The 19,178-nt window shown below is 39.3% G+C and overlaps 1 protein-coding gene across 1 annotated transcript; it reads right to left on the bottom strand.

Annotated features, from left to right (window-relative positions):
• Positions 1–761: 761 nt before the first annotated feature.
• LOC146457134 (VPS10 domain-containing receptor SorCS2-like) lies at positions 762–18,834 on the bottom strand (the record flags this gene model as incomplete). The annotated part of the gene is made up of 14 exons (XM_085092270.1): positions 762–2,747; positions 2,901–3,121; positions 4,907–5,033; positions 7,168–7,270; positions 8,224–8,337; positions 9,578–9,690; positions 11,318–11,611; positions 12,727–12,913; positions 13,662–13,750; positions 14,530–14,612; positions 15,121–15,231; positions 16,239–16,378; positions 17,245–17,365; positions 18,730–18,834. Coding segments are annotated over 14 exons (1,873 nt in total), but the record flags the coding sequence as incomplete, so codon positions are not given.
• Between the last annotated feature and the right edge of the window lie 344 nt (positions 18,835–19,178).

Here is a 19,178-nt window from a genome sequence, read left to right as displayed (position 1 = left end):
TCGACCTATTTCATGTGATTGCTAAAAAATTTTAAATCTCACCATAACCTGGTTGATTTTGGACAACTCAAAAGCTTTCCATTTGCATGGGAAAATCGGTTGTTCTGGTGGAAAATCGATTGAAAAGGGCCATTCTACTGGGAAGTTTTCAGACAAGAAGGAATAACCTCCGAGCAAGGAGCCATAATCGCGGATCAGAGGTCACTCTTTTCTCGTTTTTACTGGAATTATCGCATACACCACTGTACCACTCGCTCCATCACACTAGGACCGTGCTTTTTGTCGAATAATTTTTTTTTAATTTGCAGTGGAAAGGCCGTTCAGACAGCATAATTCTAGAATCATTCACAAGTATGAGTGAATGTTGAATTAATCTTCCTGTTTCAGACAACGGCCGAGTTGTAACGACCAAACTACTGCTACACTTTGCACTTTACATACTGCTCTAACTTGAAAATGAAGCCAGGATATCTTCGAAACGTAGTCTCTTTTCGTTAATTTTTATTTTAATTTGTTGCAAACTAATGTTGCCGACAAATCCGACAAAAGCATTTATATTCCACTGTAATTTGCTATAAGTTCATTTCACACTGAGGATGGCAGAGGCAACTGCCGAAACATGTGTGTTGTAAAACTCAGGAGTGTCATGTTTTTCATAAAATATATCATTGGTAAATACGTGTAGCACGAACTGAGGGGGACTGGAAAACAACGCAGCGAAAGGGGAATGAAAGGACTTTTAACTATGACCACAAAAACTAACAGCAAACGACATTTTATTTACTTTAAACGCTGTTGTTGCTGTACAGTACTACCGCAAATAAGGAACAACTTAATTGTATTCAGATGTTAAAGAAAGTCACTTTTTTACAAATTTATCGACGTTACTCACATGCACCTATCAATTTTTTTTACAGCCCTTGTTACTTTTTTCGTCAACTCTTTTGAAATTGAAAGTTAAAACGTTCACCATTTTGTTTTCAACATCCGCCACGTGTCACGTATATTCGGCATACTCTGGTTGTGACCACTAAGTGTCACGCAATCTTATCGTCATATTCGTTCAAGGCTTGAGTGCGTGAGCCGTGAATGACAGCCGTGACCAGAGGCGCCTTCACAATCTCACTATCATAATTATCTGCAAAGCACAATCAAGGAACTGTGACGTACGCTGTACAAAGGCACCTTCAATGCGTTTGTACGGTGGAGAACTGAATGGGTAAACCTTTGGGATTTCCGTTAAAAATGATCGGAACCTTTCTCCGTCGTTTTTTTCTTTTCCTTTTTTTTCTGCAAAGCTTTCCTTAGTTTCTGATTACATAATGATAATTGCATCCGAGAAAGAATGCATAATCACTCATTCACATTTACTATAAACGAAAGAAAATATACAAAATCACATGAAAAACGTATTAAAATTAGAACTACTTAACTTTTTTCTTCTTTTTGTTTTAGTATTCGATTTTCATGATGACTTCACAATGAAAAATTACACACTAGTCTTGCAGCACTATTTAACGCTTTTAGTTAACAATATTACTCCCGCGTTTCATGAAATAACACCTTGATTTTCTTCACTTATTTATCGAATTAATTTAAGGGGCCAGTAAACAATATTATTTGCTTGGTTAAGGATGGTCCTTAATTATTTCTATGAGCATATGTACACAGAATAAAACGGCTAGATATTCATAGTAAAAATGACTTCCGAGGAAACAACGGTTACACTACAGCAACAAGTTTCCCATAAAGAAGTGACTGGGAACCCAATCAACTATATAATCACTGGGTTCAAGGTTGGGAGAGTTCACGATCAAGAGTTAAAGGATTACGGCGTCTTACATGTAAAACCAAGCAAGGAATTCCTCTTTATAATAGTACTTTGCTGTGTGCTTAAGGGATTGTAAATAGCACATTGAGGGAAGAACTCTAAAGCCGCCGATACACGTTTACACGTTGAAACGTTTAGCTGAAACTTGTGTGCAACGGCAAACGAGACCAGTTTCACGAAGTGGTGTTACGCGGTGAAACTCTCGTTTTTTCACCAGTGCGACCGTTGCGAGCCGTTCCAGAAGTAGAAAGCGGTTCTACTTTTTCGTGAAACTTGTCTCGCAATGGAATTTCGAAAAAGTTTCACGAAACCGACCATGTTACACGGTGCAGCGCCTGCTGAAACTTGTTTCGCAGCGACATTGTATACAAGTTTCAGCTAAAAGTTTCAACGTGTGACGGCGGCTTAAAGGAGGAATAAGTGGCTACGCAGAAATCGAGTCTCAAGTGTGGGCCCTCATTCACGCACATCCAATCAGAATTAGAGTACAGCTTCTAGGAAAGTAACTCTAAGGGGGTAAGTTTGCTCTAAGCTATCCTCCAATGTTCTGATAGAGTCAAAATCCGCTGTGAGTCGCCGTAACCCAAACTCTAACGCTAGTCGTTGTTGTTAAAGTTTGTCGGTTTTCACACCGGGGGCATTGATTTGTTGAGAAACCAAAAACTGTGCTCCCTGTATGGAGGCAAAAACTGGGTTTAAATTTACGTACAAGCAACAACTGCAATGTGCTAAAATCATACTAAGCACGATTTTTGCAGGGTCGTTCTTCTCTCAAAGAGTTTACTAAACCATTGACAAGGCTCTATTAGCCGGCTCATGACTTTATCGCGTTTCGCAAACGCATTATTGGTTTAGGCGTTCACGTTCTGTCCTTGCACTTGTCCGTTTTGTCCACCTGGCGTCACAACCAGTGTCCCTGTAATAAATAAAGAAAGTGTTACAAAAATGCAAGGCACGGTGAAAAGTCAATAAATACCCTGCACTACGAAATGACAATGTAATGCCAACAAATCCCGTCCAATGGTTCCCTCTCCAAAACAAGCAAGCAGACTCAAGCTGTAATACTAACCTGCCTGAAAGTTGTCAATGAGTTCTTCATCGCTGTCCGGATCGGGCTCTGCACTGGTAGGAATGGGTATATATCGCAACGTCCCCCCCGGCTGGGGATGCAAAGCCTGCTCATATTCAGTGTCAGTGTCATCTGCTACAAGGGGGTCCCTGTCCCTTAACTCTCCACCTTCACTATACAAGCGCAAGTGAGTGTAGCGTGACTGTAGCCTGTTGTAGCGCCTGAAACAAGACCATAAAAGAAAACGTTAAAGGGGAAGTATCACGAGAATTTGATGTCATTTGAAAACCCAAACACGTTTGTCTGTCAACAGAAACAGGATAATAATTGTCTAGTTTTGTTATAAATTATCACCCCAGTGAAACGAAAGTGTCGATTAGTGCCTCTAGTCAGAGACAGAGAAGGTAGGAATGGATTGAAACTTGAAAAATGTTATGCAATTTTTTTTCAAGTTCTCGCATTTTTGTTTCCAAAATGCGCTAGAACAGATCAAGAGATGTTCCTTTCAAGAACTGAGTTGATTTCTTTCTTCTCGTTGTTCTAGAATTATTTTGTAGCTAAGGTGAAGCGAAGTGAAGGGAAGTGAGGGTGGACCGATGCAGTGTTTTTCGAATCGATCCGATACGAGCACGATATTTACTCGATTTCGATACCGATAGTGTGACGTTACCATCTAAAACTTTTCTGAGATGCTATCACTAACGCATATCTATGTGACACACACTTCATAAAGGCTCTCACCGATCCGCATACCAAATTAAAATATTTACGCCATCGTCAAGGTAGTCCCCGGGCTACGACCACTTAAGTTACAGGGCTGTGATATTTCCTTCGAGCATAACGTAACAGCACATACACAAACGGGAAAATGGTTGTCTTCGGCACAAACACAACCTTCAATAATCAAATGAGACGTCACGTGAGCAGTATCGAAAGGGATCGAAACAGCCGATATAGTATCGCAGGTATCGATATATTTCAAGGAAACCCAGTTTCAATGATATCGAATATTTGGTAAGGATATCGCCCCGGACATCCTCAGGACCCTTGCTAGTAAAAGAGCTCCTATATCTGCTTGATCAGGTTCTGAGAAATTGTGCAGTAATGGTTAATTATTAGAGAGATTTAGCTTCGCGTTTACGGCTAACGCCAAACGGGAAACGTCAAGCCGCTGTTTGTTCTAAAATGCATAAACTTGTGTTTCTCGTACTCACTTCTCTCTTTTTCGTGTTTGCTCGATAGCTGTCGCCGACAGGGTGGAGATAAGCTTAAACTAAAAAAAGCTTCACTGTTTTTCATCACAGAGAAAATTTCAGCCTGGCGTTTGCCGTTTACCGTAAAACGCGACGCTAAATCTCTCTAGTAACTCTATAAGCACTCTGTAAATATTCCCTTGCTCAAATATTGATGATACATTCCTTACTCATTATTAATGATACTTTATTCCAATTATTTTCGTTTCTCTTTGTTTTTTGTTTTCCTTCTGCTATATCTTTCTTTTCTTATCAATATACTTCCTTTAAAGGGGCACAGTATAAGTTTTACTAGAGGTGCCCCTCTACTCTCCTCTCCCGTATTTGAATTGTATTTTTGAAATGCGTGCTAGTCAATGTTTTTTAATACCTCCAACTTTTGTATTTTGTGCTTATGTAACAGTAAGAGTGGAGAGTATAAATAAAAAAATGTCACAATGTCAAATGTCCTCTGTTATAATTACACATTTCATCACATTTTAATTCATAATCTTTCATTATGCAATAATCATTTCTGAACTAAAATGGGAGGAAAACTTTGAGGATTATTGTCAAGCACTTTATCAAAAATGGGTACACATAGATGAACGTTGTGCAAAACAATTCTGGCCTTTCATGTTAACGCAAGCTACTCAGTTTTATTGGGAAATTGAAAACAGCGAGCGGAAAATGAAGGATAAACATGGTCACGTGGTCATTTCTACCGTTTACAGTTTGCCCTAATCTCTCTAATATCAGTTCTTTCTTACAAACCTTAGAAAATACACCAGCGTCACTACAAGGAAAATGACAACCAGAGAGGCTGCGATACCAATCCCAATCAACAGCTTGGTTCCTCGAGATGTGCCACCTGGTAATGGTGTAGGATCAACTCCAAGGCCTGAAATACAATGACAATGAAAAGTCACCAGCAATCTTTGATCGTGAATCCTTCCAACAGCATGAACATTCATCTTACAGTATCACGAAAAGAGTAGGGGACGTAGTCCTCGGTGTGGTGGTCTATCTCTATCTCTGATTTCATTCATGCGTGGATTGGGTGAGTGGGTGCGAAAAAAAATATGGACTGATAGCGGCTGCCAGTGGCGCGTTTACATGCTCACCCCAGAGAAGAATAGGCCATGTCCGAGTTGCTATGAACCTCATTGTAAAAGCGAGGCTAAGTGCAAAGTTTTAGTTATGAAAATTAGTTTTCATTCATAAGCAAACAAAACTAATTTTCATAAAAAGCTTTGCACTTAGCCTCGCTTTCATAATGAGGTTCACAGCAACTTGTAAACCACCATGAGACTATGTGATATGTGTGAAATATACATACATTACCATCGCCATCACCACCCAAATGAAAGCTATCGAGCAGTGATTTCCTGTGCTACTGTGTTTGAGGGTTATAACTTTTGAGTCTGTGGATGAAGCCTAAAGGTCGGATAATGTCGGAACGCAAATCGTACGTGTATTTCGACACCCGATTTTAACATAGAATTTTGATTGACGTGGCAGTTTGTTTTAGTGTCGCCCCGACTTAAAAAATCTGTTGCATAGCGCTCATAGCTGGTGGCAGATTGGGCGAAGGCGAAGGTTGGGCACGAAAGAAAAATGGAGATGGCCGCCGAGGGGAATAAGGAAAAGGCGATTTAAAATGAAAGGTATTTTCTCGCGGCTTACCAATACAGAATACACGGAATTTCAATTTCGAAAAAAACGCTCCTAAAATCTGGAAACGGAATACCTATGGCGGAGGTGACCTGAAAACTACTTTGTCTGCGCGCGCGAGCGGCCGTGTACGATTTCCCGCCAAAAATTCCTAAAAGAACGCGTCTTCTGCCTATCCCGAATAAACCATATTCCTTCCATTCTGTTCATTCTGCTATCGGGAGCAGAATGATATTCCGTTCATTCCGAAAACGGAATAGCTCCCAAAAGAACACAAATACCGTCTATTCCGAGTATTCCTATTCCGGAATAGTCCCAAAAGAACGCGCCCTTAGAATTACGTTTACAGCCTCCCTCTAGTCTGAAATGTCAGCCGTCTCCCCCCCCCCCCCCCCCTAACCAGCAGGGGGCGCGGGAGAGAAAGGTTGGGGGGAAGAGACGGCTGACATTTCAGACTAGCCTCCCTCGCATTTACGGCAAACGATAGAAATGACAACGTGGGCATGCTTAGGCCTATATTTGCCACTCGCTGTTTTCAGTTTCTCAGTAAAATTCAGTAGTTTTGCGTTAGCATCAAAGGCCATAATTATTCTGCACTATTCACATCTATAAAAAACGCGAATCTCACGTTTGCCGTGAGTGCAATTTTTAAATCTCTCTTTAGAGCGCGGACAATACCGCTAGATACGCAGGCTATCTGTTGCACTGCAACATTTGTTGAATTGGCCGTAAAACAGGTGTCAAAATACACGAACGATTCGCGCTCCGATCATGTCGGCCCGACAACTCAGGTCGATCAATCGTAGTGTGTAAACCAGCCTTAAAGTGTGATAATTCTAATGAACACAACTAAGCTGTAAAGCCGCCGTTACACGTTGAAACTTTTAGCTGAGACTTGCGTGCAACGGCGCTGCGAAACAAGTTTTAGCAGGCATTGCAGTGGTATTGCACAATGTAACATAAAATGTCGAAACTTGTTCGGGAATGTTGAAACTGGTTTCAAAATGTTGTTACCATGAAACATGGCGGACTTGCTCCGGTTTCTGAGTGGCTCACGAAACGTAGCGTGACAAGACCGAACGAGACCAGTTTCACGGTTAAACTCTTGTTATTTCACCACTGCGACCGTTGCAGAGGTAGAAAGTGGTTCTACTTTTCGTGAAACTTGTCTCGCAACGGAAGTGCGAAAAAGTTTCACGAAACCGACCATGTTACACGGTGCAACGCCTACTGAAACTTGTTTCGCAGCGCCGTTGCACACAAAAATTAGCTAATAATTTCAACGTGTAACGGTGGCTTAAGAAGAGTCTCCCTGCAAATTGTTGCTACATGAGTAGTACTTAAAAAGATATGGTTCTCGCCTCTTTCAGGTAGCACCTCAATACCAGTGACTCTGACAGTAACATCGGGTAGATGTATTTCTGCCACTCCTTCGTACACCTTCTCTCTCATCAGTTGCACAATCTATCACAAGATATAATACAGTACAACGGAAAGATGAGTTAGCAGAAATTCGTCATAGACAAAAATGTTCACTGCTATTTACATGTAAGTAATATATCAAACACGAGGAAAAGTGTTTCATGCGATTTCCAAACACCGTGGAGTAGGTTGAAATACGAGGCTCGGGCGACGATTAACTGAGATGGAAACTGGATTGTAAGTTGAAAAAATTGGCCAATGTTTTTCAAGTTCCTCATGCGTATTTTAGATAAATCGCTAAAAACAAATTATAGTTTATTCTTCCTCGGAAAAATCATTTCATTTTTTCTCCCGGTGCTCTTAGAGCGATTTCACGTTAAAGAAGAGGTTCTTTGTCAAATATTGAGCAGTTTTGGCAAACATACAGCAACATCTGCGTGACGAAACCCCTTAAACACACAATGAAAAGTACTTCTCCGATCCATCATTTGCCACTATCTGAGGGCGTGGAAAAGACAAGCACCATTATACTATTGATAAGAGATTTCAAGCCTACTCGTTCTTGCAAAAACTACATTTCCTTAAAGGGGAGGTGTCACCTATTTTGGTGTTACTTTGAATAGCCAAAAAACATACTTCAACCGATGGAATCGTTAAAATAATGGTTCAGTTTTGTTAACAATAACCCTACTAGTGCACGGAAACTAGTTTTAGTTATGTTTGGGTGCGGATGGCAAGGATGAAAATGGATTGTAACTTGAAAAAAATGGCCAATCTTTTTCAAGTTCTTCCTGTGTATTTTAGAGAAGACGCTAAAAACTAATCATAGTCAGTTCTTTCGAGAAATCCTTAATATTTTCGTCCCGGTGTTCTAACAGAGCAATTTCTTGTTAGCAAAAAAGTTTTTCATCAAAAATTTGAGCTGTTTTGACTAAAATACAGCAAAATCGCCGTGACAGTGCACCTTTAATGAGGTTGTCGTAACGTCTGTTTACCTCTTGCCTTGTCTTGCTTTCATTTGTGGGAGCAGGTGTTATGGATACATCAGCCTTGGTGGGCAGCCCAGGTAACACAACAACCTCAAAACGACTTGCATCAACATCCAGCAGCTACACAAGACAAAAAAGATTCAAATCTTCATTTGATGTGCTTCTCCCTTAAACTTCGTATATTGTTAGTAATAAGAATTGAGGTTGATAAATACGCCCAATAAGAGGTCGATTTGTTTGGGCGACCTGCACCGTTTGCAACGTCTCACATGGTTGGTCGAGAGGATAAAAGAACGAACAACAGAACAATGTTCCCAACCCTATAAAACAATGCAGCTGCAGGTTATCAGGGTCCAGTGAAAATAGAGCTTTTGAAAGGTGCAGGTCTACTGTATCTGACCGGCCATAGCACTGACAAACTATGCTTAAAAAAAGAGACCGGGAACATTTTGCTCAAACACAAATGTTCTAAAAAGGAATAGTTATACATCAAGCGAATTCTGAAGGTCTGAACAAACCACACTAAAGAAAAACTTCACCACACAAGAAGAAAAACTTTGCCATATACGATGCAAATAGAGGAAAAGTAGTATTCAAGAAATTCATCTATCCAGGAAAGAACTAATTAAAAAGGTTTTTAAAAAGCTTTTGTACACTGGATTCACTTACTGATGACATACATTTTTCGGTTAGACCTGTAACCCCGATTTTTAAGGGTGCATTCTTTTGGGGCCATTCTAGCTATTCTTGTTTAAGAATAACAGAATACACGGAATTTCAATTTAGAAAAGAACGCTCCTAAAATATGGAAACGGAATACCCATGGCGGAGACCGCCAAAAATTTCCCAAAAGAAAGCGTATTCTGTCTATTCCTAGTAAACCGTATTCCTTCCATTCCGTTCATTCTGCTATCGGGAGCAGAATGAGCAGAATTCGAAAAGTAAGTTTTATCAACCCTAGTGGGCTAATTTGGGCCCTTTCTTCTCTTATTCAAGCCATTTCACGGCACGCACGCATTTGAATTTGCCGCTTGACCGGTTATGAATAATTAACGATGTCCAGGCATTCTGCACGATGGATTTTCCGTTCATTCCAAAAACGGAATAGCTCCCAAAAGAACACAAATACCGTCTATTCCGAGTATTCCTATTCCGGAATAGTCCCAAAAGAACGCGCCTTAAGTAACCTCGCCGCTGGAACGAGGTTACTAGATGCATGAGTGAAATCTCTGGGGTCCAAAGGGCCTTGACCTCCCCCCCCCCCCCCCCCTGGGGTAGAGGTTGTATCTACTCCCATCCCGATTAAGGCTGGGGTGTCTTGTCCGGATATAGATTGCCTCCTTTCTTTACTTCTCCTTACACTGTGCATAAGAGCTTGCAGACGCTTGGCCAGCCAGATTCTCCATTGCACTGTGTTGTCATTCGCTTCATCCAAAGCAACGTCAAACGACAGACGGACAGTGGTAAGATACTCTGAAAGAACAAGGTCAACTGTTTGAGTACATGATACCTGTTTGAGGACGGTGCCTACTTTTGTTACTGCGCATACGTTCTGCGCATCTCAAGATACTCGGGTTTCCTATGGGTGGTGCCTACTAATGCAGAGATAATTTTGTACGGCTTAAAACAATGCGGAGAAAGCAGAACTTAGCAAGTGCTCTTGGCATCCAAAAAGAAAACTGGCGGTTACAATGCATTGTTCAGAGATAATAAGGCTTCAATTACGAGAAAAAAACGCCATGCATTGCTTTGTATTTTACTGCTTTTTAGAATAATTGTTGCTTAATTAGCTCTACAAAATGCCCCATTACCTCCAATTTTCCTTTTTGAATTTCAGTAGCCCATATTAGGATCTGCTTTTCCTGCATAGTCATAAACTGTGCAAAAATACTTCTGTATTAGGAGCCACTGTTCTTAATCACTTATTTTGACCCTATTCCGGAATAGGAATACAAGCAATGATGACAAAAAAATTTCTAATAAAAAGTTTTAGGAGTCACTGGAGTACGGCTATTTTTCTATATATTCCTTGTTGATTAATTAATTGATTGATAGTTATTAAATTACAATTGCAATAAAAATCATGTGTCAGCGAAAGGTTGTAGAAATGTAACAGAGAGAAATCTAACACCTATTCCGCTTATTCTTATTCCGGAATACGATCAATCGAACGCAACCTAAGACTCGTGACAAATCGTAGAAAACTTTTCTTTGCTTCTGTAGAGCTAGAATTGAGAAACTGATAAGAAACGGAAATGAGAAACTGATAAGAAACTGTTGTAGATAAGCTGTAGACGGTGTTTTCACATCCATTTTGAGTTCTCCCAGAGTTCTTCAAGTGTTCCTATTTATTCTAACGAAGAAAAAACAAATTTTTTTCTACTTCCTTCAAAAAATAACCATGAAATATTTAGCACAATATTTAGGGAAAGGCGCAAATAAAATTGTGATGCCAACGAAAAATAAAAGCTCTCCTTAGTCTCTTTTCATTTTACCTACGCCCCGCTTCGCGTAGTCTCTTTCGCAGCCGTCTTTTTGGGCTCGTCACGCAACGCGCTCCCTCGCATTGCGTGACGAGCCCAAACGACGCCGCTCCGCACTATCTGAACGCCTAGGACTTAATACTAACAGTCATGTTACTAGCAATGTCACTCCTACTACCACCACCACCGTCTCCACCCACCCCAAATATAAAGCAAGGTCTCTCTGCACTCATGACAAATTTACGTGAGTGAGTGAGTGAGTGAGTGAGTAAGTAAGTATACTAAGTAAAACTTTATTTACACAGGCTAGCCCATTCAGCTCTAAGGCTGGTCTTCATAGGGGCCCTGTATCTTAAAAAAAAAAACATCAAGAATTTTCATGAACTATTACATTTAAAATGCCTAATAAAAAATATATTACCAGAATATTAGAACTACAATACAAAGCCTGAAAATATAACGCAAAATCACATTCAAAGCCTAAAATAGTAATAAAATATCAAAGTTAAGATAAAAAGAAATGTCTTGCTCGGCGGCAGAACGTTTGAATGTTTTCACTCTTCACAATGTTCAAAGGGAGTTTATTAAAAATTTCTTCGCTATCCATCTATACTCACCATACACAGTGACTGTGGCGTGACCATGTGTAACTCCAATGAGAGTGATAGCTGTCACAGAGACCTGATACACCCCAGCTGTGGTGAATGTATGAGATACCTCATAATCCCAGGTGAGAAATGGTTTACGAGTGATATTCTCTCCAAAAGTCCACATGAAGTGCACATAGCCATATTTGGGAGCGTATTCATCAGAGTCGTCCTCGTGGTTGGTGTGAAGTGTGAGGTTAAACCAAGCTTCTTCATGAACCACCACTGCATGTGGGGGATCAACATCCACTGATTTGATGGGATCTTAAAAATAATCAATAATTGTTGTAAGGTTCTTAACACCCTTAAGCCTTAACTGAGACCAGTATCAAAATTCTCCATGCAATGCCAATGCTTATTCAACCTCTGAGGTCATGAGAATTAAGAATATGAGAACCCAAGGTGAATTTTCTTGATATTTTAATAACTTCTCCTCAGTACTTTTACAAGAAAAGCATGGAGACAAGATAGGAGAATTTTTTCTTTGATATTAAGGCTAAAGTGCCAATCTTCCAAACTGCTGTGGTGCCATGCAAATGTTAACTAAAAATCCAGAAGAAACAGATCTCCAAAATACAACGCTAATTGTACAACTGCAAATGTGTGACAACTACAGACAGCGTAGATTTTTGCACTGGAGAGGGGGGGGGGGGGGGGGATTTTCAGAATACCCCAGTTCTCTAAACCCTAACCCCATTTCAGACCCGCATTTGTATTTTTTCCATACCCGTTTTCAGACTTCTAAAATGTACACTTGTTCTCGGAGGTGAGTATCAGACCAAAACGGCTAAAAAACCACATGCTTTTGAAAGAAACATACTTATATAGCATATATAAGGGAGGCCCCCTCTCCCACACACACACACGCCACCCCTTGGAAATCCGGATTTCTGGCCCAGAGTCTGAAAAATTCCCTTAATAATCCGCCATATGGTTTGGACTGACATAGGTTTCAGAAGTGCAAATCCAATCCAAAACGTTTAGTATCTCAGCTTTCCTGGTGATTTATATGGATGTATACCCGACATAATCTGCATCGCACAGATCACATGAAAAAAAGGTATCCAAAACACTGCTAATTCACAATCGACGTTGCCTGCCTTTTTTCATATGATCGGTGCAATGCAGATTAATATGTCGGGTACACAGCCCAACATCGTCATCGACGCATTGCTGAGCACAAAAATTCGGCAATCGGTAGACATTTCTTAGAAGCTCACGGTAGCAACAACCTTTTAAAGAAAGTAAATTTAGAATTTTGAGAAAGTGCCAGGGTAAATTTGGGTGTGTAGTTTGTGAAATGCTTTTCATCAAGAATCTCTAGCCTAATTTAAAGATTTCTATGGAAAAAACAGAAAATGTAGCCCCTCGTGTCTTACCCAGGACAATGACGTCTGCCTTGGCCGAAGACTGTCCAGCTTCGTTAGTTGCTGTGACAGTCAGAACAAAGTGACGAGGCTTGCTGTACGTGTGTGACACTCTTCTAGCGTGATTCAGGCCTGTCACGTTCTTAATGGAGCTACCATCTCCAAAGTCCCAAAGATACTGTGTGGTTTTTGTGGAACCCTGTAAGTTAAACAAGGTGATGCTGTCAGGTATGATTCATGAAGTAAATGTGGTTCTAAGTTTTGAGTCTGTGGATTAAAATTATGCATGAACACAGGTTCACTACCCTCCATGTACGTGGTGGACTGTGCTGCTTATTTTTAACGGATTTTTCAACAGATTAAAATGAAATACAAATGCCCCAAAATATGAACATGATGTTAAACTTCGTTTTTCTGCACTTGTTTTGTTGTTTGCATATGAATTAGAACTAATTTTCATAATAAAAACTTTGCACTTAGCCTCGCTTTCATAGTGAGGCAACTCGGAAATGGCCTATAACTGAAGTCAACAGTATGGTACAGTCGACTCCCGATAACTCGAACCTCACGCTAACTCGAACCAATTTTCCTTTCCTTTCAGGTCATTTTCTATAATTTTACCCTCGATAACTCGAACCTCGCGCTAACTCGAACCAATTTTCCTTTCCTTTCAGGTCATTTTCTATAATTTTACCCTCGATAACTCGAACCTCGCACTAACTCGAACCAATTTTCCTTTCCTTTCAGGTCATTTTCTATATAATTTTACCCTCGATAACTCGAACTCCCGATAACTCGAACCTTTTTCAATTTCCCTTGAAGGTTCGAGTTATCAGGAGTCGACTGTATTTCTGCAGTTATTACTCAAGACGTAGTTTCGTAGGGAGACAAGTAGTGGTTCCGCGAAATGAGGTGTGCTTACTCGGGCTATATAAACTATACTTTACCTTCTTCTGGATGAAGTTGAAGTATACAGGTTTGTCAATTTCCACAGCATTTGAATGTGCTGAAAACTTGATGCTAAGATCTTTTGGAACTAAGAAAAAATTAAAACAAAAAACTCTTACGTTTAGGAAACCACTATGGCAGACACTGCTGGGATTATTATTATTATTATTATTATTATTATTATTATTATTATTATTATTATTATTATTATTATTATTATTATTATTATTATTATTATTATTATTATTATTATTATTACCTCAGTGCAATAAAACTGTCGATTAGTGCCTCTGGCCAGTGAGAGAGTAGGTCAGAATGGATTGAAACTTGAAAAACGTTAGGCTAACGTTTTGCAAGTCCTCGCATTTGTTTCCAAAATGCACTAGAAAAAATCATGAGTTGTTCCTTTCAAGAATTGAGTTTCTTTCTTCCCTCTCGTTGTTCAGCTTGAATTATTTTGTAGCTAAGTGAAGGTCTTTCCGCATTTTTAACAAAAGAGTTCAAAAACTCAATGACACTTCCCCTTCCTGTAAGCAGGTTTGCCTGCTACGTATGGACTACACTAAACGCAACTGTCTGTTAGAAAGAGGTGACGAGCTACATTAAGTTAGGGTGTTTAACAGGCTTCGAATGAACAGGATCTTCTTTAAAAATAATGAGAATTGATGATTCTTTTTAGCATCTTGCATAGCAATACAGCTTCAACAGATCTCAATATTTTCTCGACATCATAGCGTAAGATGAGAGCAGATACCACCTCCTGCCCATGTTTTTATCTTAATATTGATAATATCCTGCATCCCAATTCAATTCTAAAAGTCATCCCACACCCCAACAAAATGGAGATTTGGAAAACATTGTAATTACCTGTTATTGGGCAAAATCTAGTCTCTGGTTTGAACCTGCCCTCTATCCCGCCAACACAACGGTCTCCAACAACTTTTCTGTACCTGAGACAAAATACAAAGTACTGTTTAGTTCGATTGAAACCAAGGTGATGAGCACCATTACTGCAAAGTTCAAGATGTAGAAACAAGCTCATCCAGCAAATGCTTTATTATCCCTTAGAAAAACAAGGAACTGTTTTTAGTCTACATATGCCTTGCATGCTACTAGGATCAGTTAGGGAGTACCAAACCACAAAATAGATGCTAGTCTCTACCTGCCCCTCTTCCTCAACCTCAAGATGTGGTGTCTTTATTGCATAGCCACCCCTAAATCCAGCAGTTAAATACGACTATGAGATACAAACCTCACTTTTCTAATTTATCTGTGTCAACTCAAATTTTTAAGCCCGTAAAATTTCGTCGGTAATGTGCACGAGAAAGGTGGTGTCTTTGATAGCCCCCCTACACCAGACAAGGTGGGTCCTCTTCGAGCAAATTTGTTATGACCACGTCCCTTTCACCAAGAACAGTTGCTGTTAGTAGCAATTTTTTTAAATACAAATAAACTCACCCGTGACTGTGCTGGTAGGTTTTTCCCTCTGGACATGGATTAGGGACAAGGTTAGCAGAAGCAGTGGCCACGCACACTTCATCCAGCTCATGATGCACAAAACCAAAGTCACTGTAATCAATAAATAAAAAAGGAAGATAAGACAACAAGACGAGCCAAGGTACATTTGAAGGGGTGCCTGGAAAAAAGCCCTTCTGTAAGTGACTTCTGATATAGTGCTAGATTCTCCTTTCAAATTTGCCTTGTATTCACTTGTGAAAAAAAAGGGGAATTTGACCAAGTGCACAAAATAAAACATATCAGTGGAGTTGGTGGGGTCTTGTACAGCATTTTACCTACAGTATTTGAAAAAAAATAAAACATTTAATCTTCTTAGAATAACTGAAAAAAAAAAAACAACAACAACAATACTCACAACAAGATCGATTTTGACAAACATTTTAAAAGGAAAACCATAAATCCAGGTATATATATCTATATATATTTCACTTATGTTAATTCTTTCACAGCATTTGATAATGCTGACAAAGTCACCACAAACAGTCCTTCTCAGGACTACACTCACCCGGATGATCATAATATAATTTACGTACTTATGACATGACTCCTGGGTTCAAACCATTTACAATATTATCTTAATATGCAATTTTGGTGCATATAAGTTGCACAAGTTGCACAACCTCTGGTCTACCTCCTTAACGGGGCCTTAGGTGCGGTTCAGACGCCGAACTTTTCATGAACCGAACCTAATACCTCGAATTAAGTACATGAAAAGTTTGGCGTCTGAATCAGTTGAGAACAGCTGTTTCAATTTGGAACGGCTCAGCCGGGAATTTTGGCTTTGGAACGGCTTTGATTCAGACGTCGAACTTTTCATGAGCCGAACCTAATGCATAAATTATTATAACGTATTTCAAATAAAAAAAAAAACACTAACATTTCGATTGGTTTTGCTTCAAGTAAATTAAGTTCGGCTAATTAAGTTCGGCGTCTGAATCAAAAGGCGGGATTTTCGTGATTTGGGTCGACCTTAATTTGAATTAAGTTCGGCTCATGAAAAGTTCGGCGTCTGAACTGGGCCTTAGATAAAAAAAGTATTACAAAGGTTGTGGCCTTACCACTCAAAATCATCTGCTCCACAAGTGCAAGCGGAAATGTTGATTGCCCTTTCATACTCTTCTCCATTGAAACAACAATCTCCTGACTTGCGGCGTTCGTATATTAGGTGCTGACCTAACAAACACTGACCATCCACTCGCTGAGGAAGCATAAACAAAAACATATACCATGTTAAAATAAATATAGTATCAACAATGACAAAAAAAACACTTGCCAGTTGATTTGGTTGGCCCTTTCACTCTCAGAACCAACCTTTAGTTCTTATATGACCCTTCCCTTTTAGCAGTGGATTATTTCCTAAAGTACACGTGCCGTGGTTGTTATATTGCGTTTTGAAAGTATGCTCCGTCATTCCTATATAAATCTTATTATCGCCAGATGAGGTGGTGACGTCTGCCCTGAGCATACTTTCAAAACGCGATATAACAACCACAAGCTTTCCTTCAACCACCGCAAACATTCACATGACACTGTTCTCTCCAAATACATCTGGGACCAGAAGGATAATGGCACCGGTTACACGATCAAATGGTCCATTATCAAACGAGCAAATCCATATCACGGACATCCCTCGCGCTGCAATTTGTGCTTATCTGAGAAGCTCTGCATCCTATCTGCTGACAAATCTACCCTCCTCAATAAACGATCTGAGTTAATTACAAAATGCAGGCATGAAAATAAATTCTACGCAGCAAATCAGAAGCAAGATCGCTCCAACCGCCCTCCTTGAATTATAACTCTACAAACTCTAAAGGTACAGTCTGATGATCGCTTAGTGCGTGAAACTCGAGTAACTGTGTTACATTTTCTATCTTAAATTTATATTTCGCTCTGCATGTTTTTGCATCGAGCACTCCTGCGACTGAGTGAAGCAATCATTGTATTGTTTCTTTGTTTATTTATGTATGTATATATGTATCAAGCAAATAAAGAAAATTCTGTCATGTACAAATTAACGCTGAAGTTCATTGATCTATTTTGAAAAAGAAAGTGGAGACGACATACCTCATCATTAGGAGACCAGTAAGTGTAGTTATCTGCTTGGCACTTCTGATTCAGAACTGACGTGAAGTTCAGCTTAACTGAGAGCCACTGGAATTTCCTTTGTGGATACTGGCCAAACAAACTGATGAGAGAAAAATTAACAGATATTAAAGGTGGTTAGTTTCTAAACAAACTGTGGTCCTGAATCATTGGGCAATGGAAACAAATATTTGGTTTTATTATTCAACACATTGTAACACTGCACAAATAATTATGGTCATGGTGCACTGAACATTTGCCATCCATACACAATAGATATCCTACAATATATTAAGTACTTTCATGTGTCGGGGAGAAAAATGGCAAAATAAAGATCGTCTCCAGTTTTTCTGCAATAAAACTGTGCTTTGCTATCAATGTGTGGAATAATAAATAATGGTAATTGAACTGAGTGGAGTGCAATTTGGTCTGAAATCATACGCGTGATTTCAAAATCGAACGAGTGCGCAGCGTGAGTTTGATTTGAAATCACAAGTATGATTTCAGACCAAAATTGCATGACAAAAAGTTTGATTACCACTTTATTACACCGTATTTTGAAATCACAGAGTATCATTGTCAATATTAATGTTCTATTTTTGTTACTTCATTTCCATTTTGATGGGCTAAAGGATGCGATTTAGAGCAAAAAATGGTGCAATTTGGGAATAAATCCCACTGTTGAGAGCCAATCAGATTGCAGGGATCACCAGTGATTTCAAAATGGGTGTAATAAAACAAAAAATATTATCCTGCTCAATCTTACGGAATATCCCCTGATTTAAGATTGGAGCAACATTTCCGAAGAAATTAAAGGCCACATACAAAAACTACAGTGAATCTGAGCTAAAAGAACAAAAAAGGAATCTGAAAAGTCATTTGGGTCGGTCATGCTCTCAGCCGTTCAATACACTGCAGCAGCTTCCATTATGACTGATGGGTTTGATTCCATTTGAGACTGATTTTTTTTAATTAAGGGGGTAATACACTAAAATTTGAATGAAATTTGAAGAGGTTTTAAGAAGGGATGGAGGAAAGAAAATGATTTTTGGAACACTAACAGACAGTTGATACCCACGCAAGAGCACCCCAGGTTGCTAGTGGACTAACTTGGTATCCGTCTATTAATTATTAACTACAAATTCCAACTTTAAAACTTCACTAAATCTTCAATATTTCTTATTTCTCTTAATTTTACCAATCTTTCTAGAAAAACTAGTCCTCCCAAATATACCCAAAAATTCACAAAATACCCCACAACACAGATTCACGATATGATAATGGGGTTTTTGGATTGCTTGAAATGTGAACAAGATATTTCCATTAAAGCGATGTCAAGTGGCGGAAAAATGGCGTTGAGGTGTAACTCCCCTTAAGAACCACTGCAAAGTTTTGCAATTTAAAACTAAATGATGTACTTTCTTTGTTTATAGAACAATGTTTGCTTAAACAAGAATTGTTCCTTACTTGACTATAAGAGTTGTTTCTCCTGGTTCAGTCACCATGCCGTACACTAATACCGTGTTATCCAGTGACACATTCCTCCATGTTTTTCCTTCAGTACAACTGTACCTGTGTCAACACAACATAACAAATAGGAACTCACAGATTTGCCATCAATGATAATATTTAAGCCCTATGGCAAAATGCCATAATTCATTGTTTATATACACTGATAAATTCACTATTTTTTAAGTGCCCATGAAGGATGAGTATATTTTACTCTCCACACAAAAAGACTTTTAATAAGGTTTTCTGAGCGTTTGTACAAACATATGGATGAGAGCGAGGTGTGTATTTGTTTCTGTCTTACACCGTTTCCATGGTTAAATTTATATAATCTCAAACATCACTACTGGGGTTTAAAAAAATACCATATGCACTGCGTACACTGAAGATACCAGTGGAAACCTGAA

The sequence above is a fragment of the Pavona decussata genome, unplaced genomic scaffold, assembly GCF_977016875.1.
Source record: "Pavona decussata unplaced genomic scaffold, jaPavDecu1.1 SCAFFOLD_245, whole genome shotgun sequence".
NCBI classification, from domain to species: Eukaryota; Metazoa; Cnidaria; class Anthozoa; order Scleractinia; family Agariciidae; genus Pavona; species Pavona decussata.
Note: the sequence above shows the minus strand (reverse complement) of the source record. Positions and strands in the feature narration are given on the sequence as shown.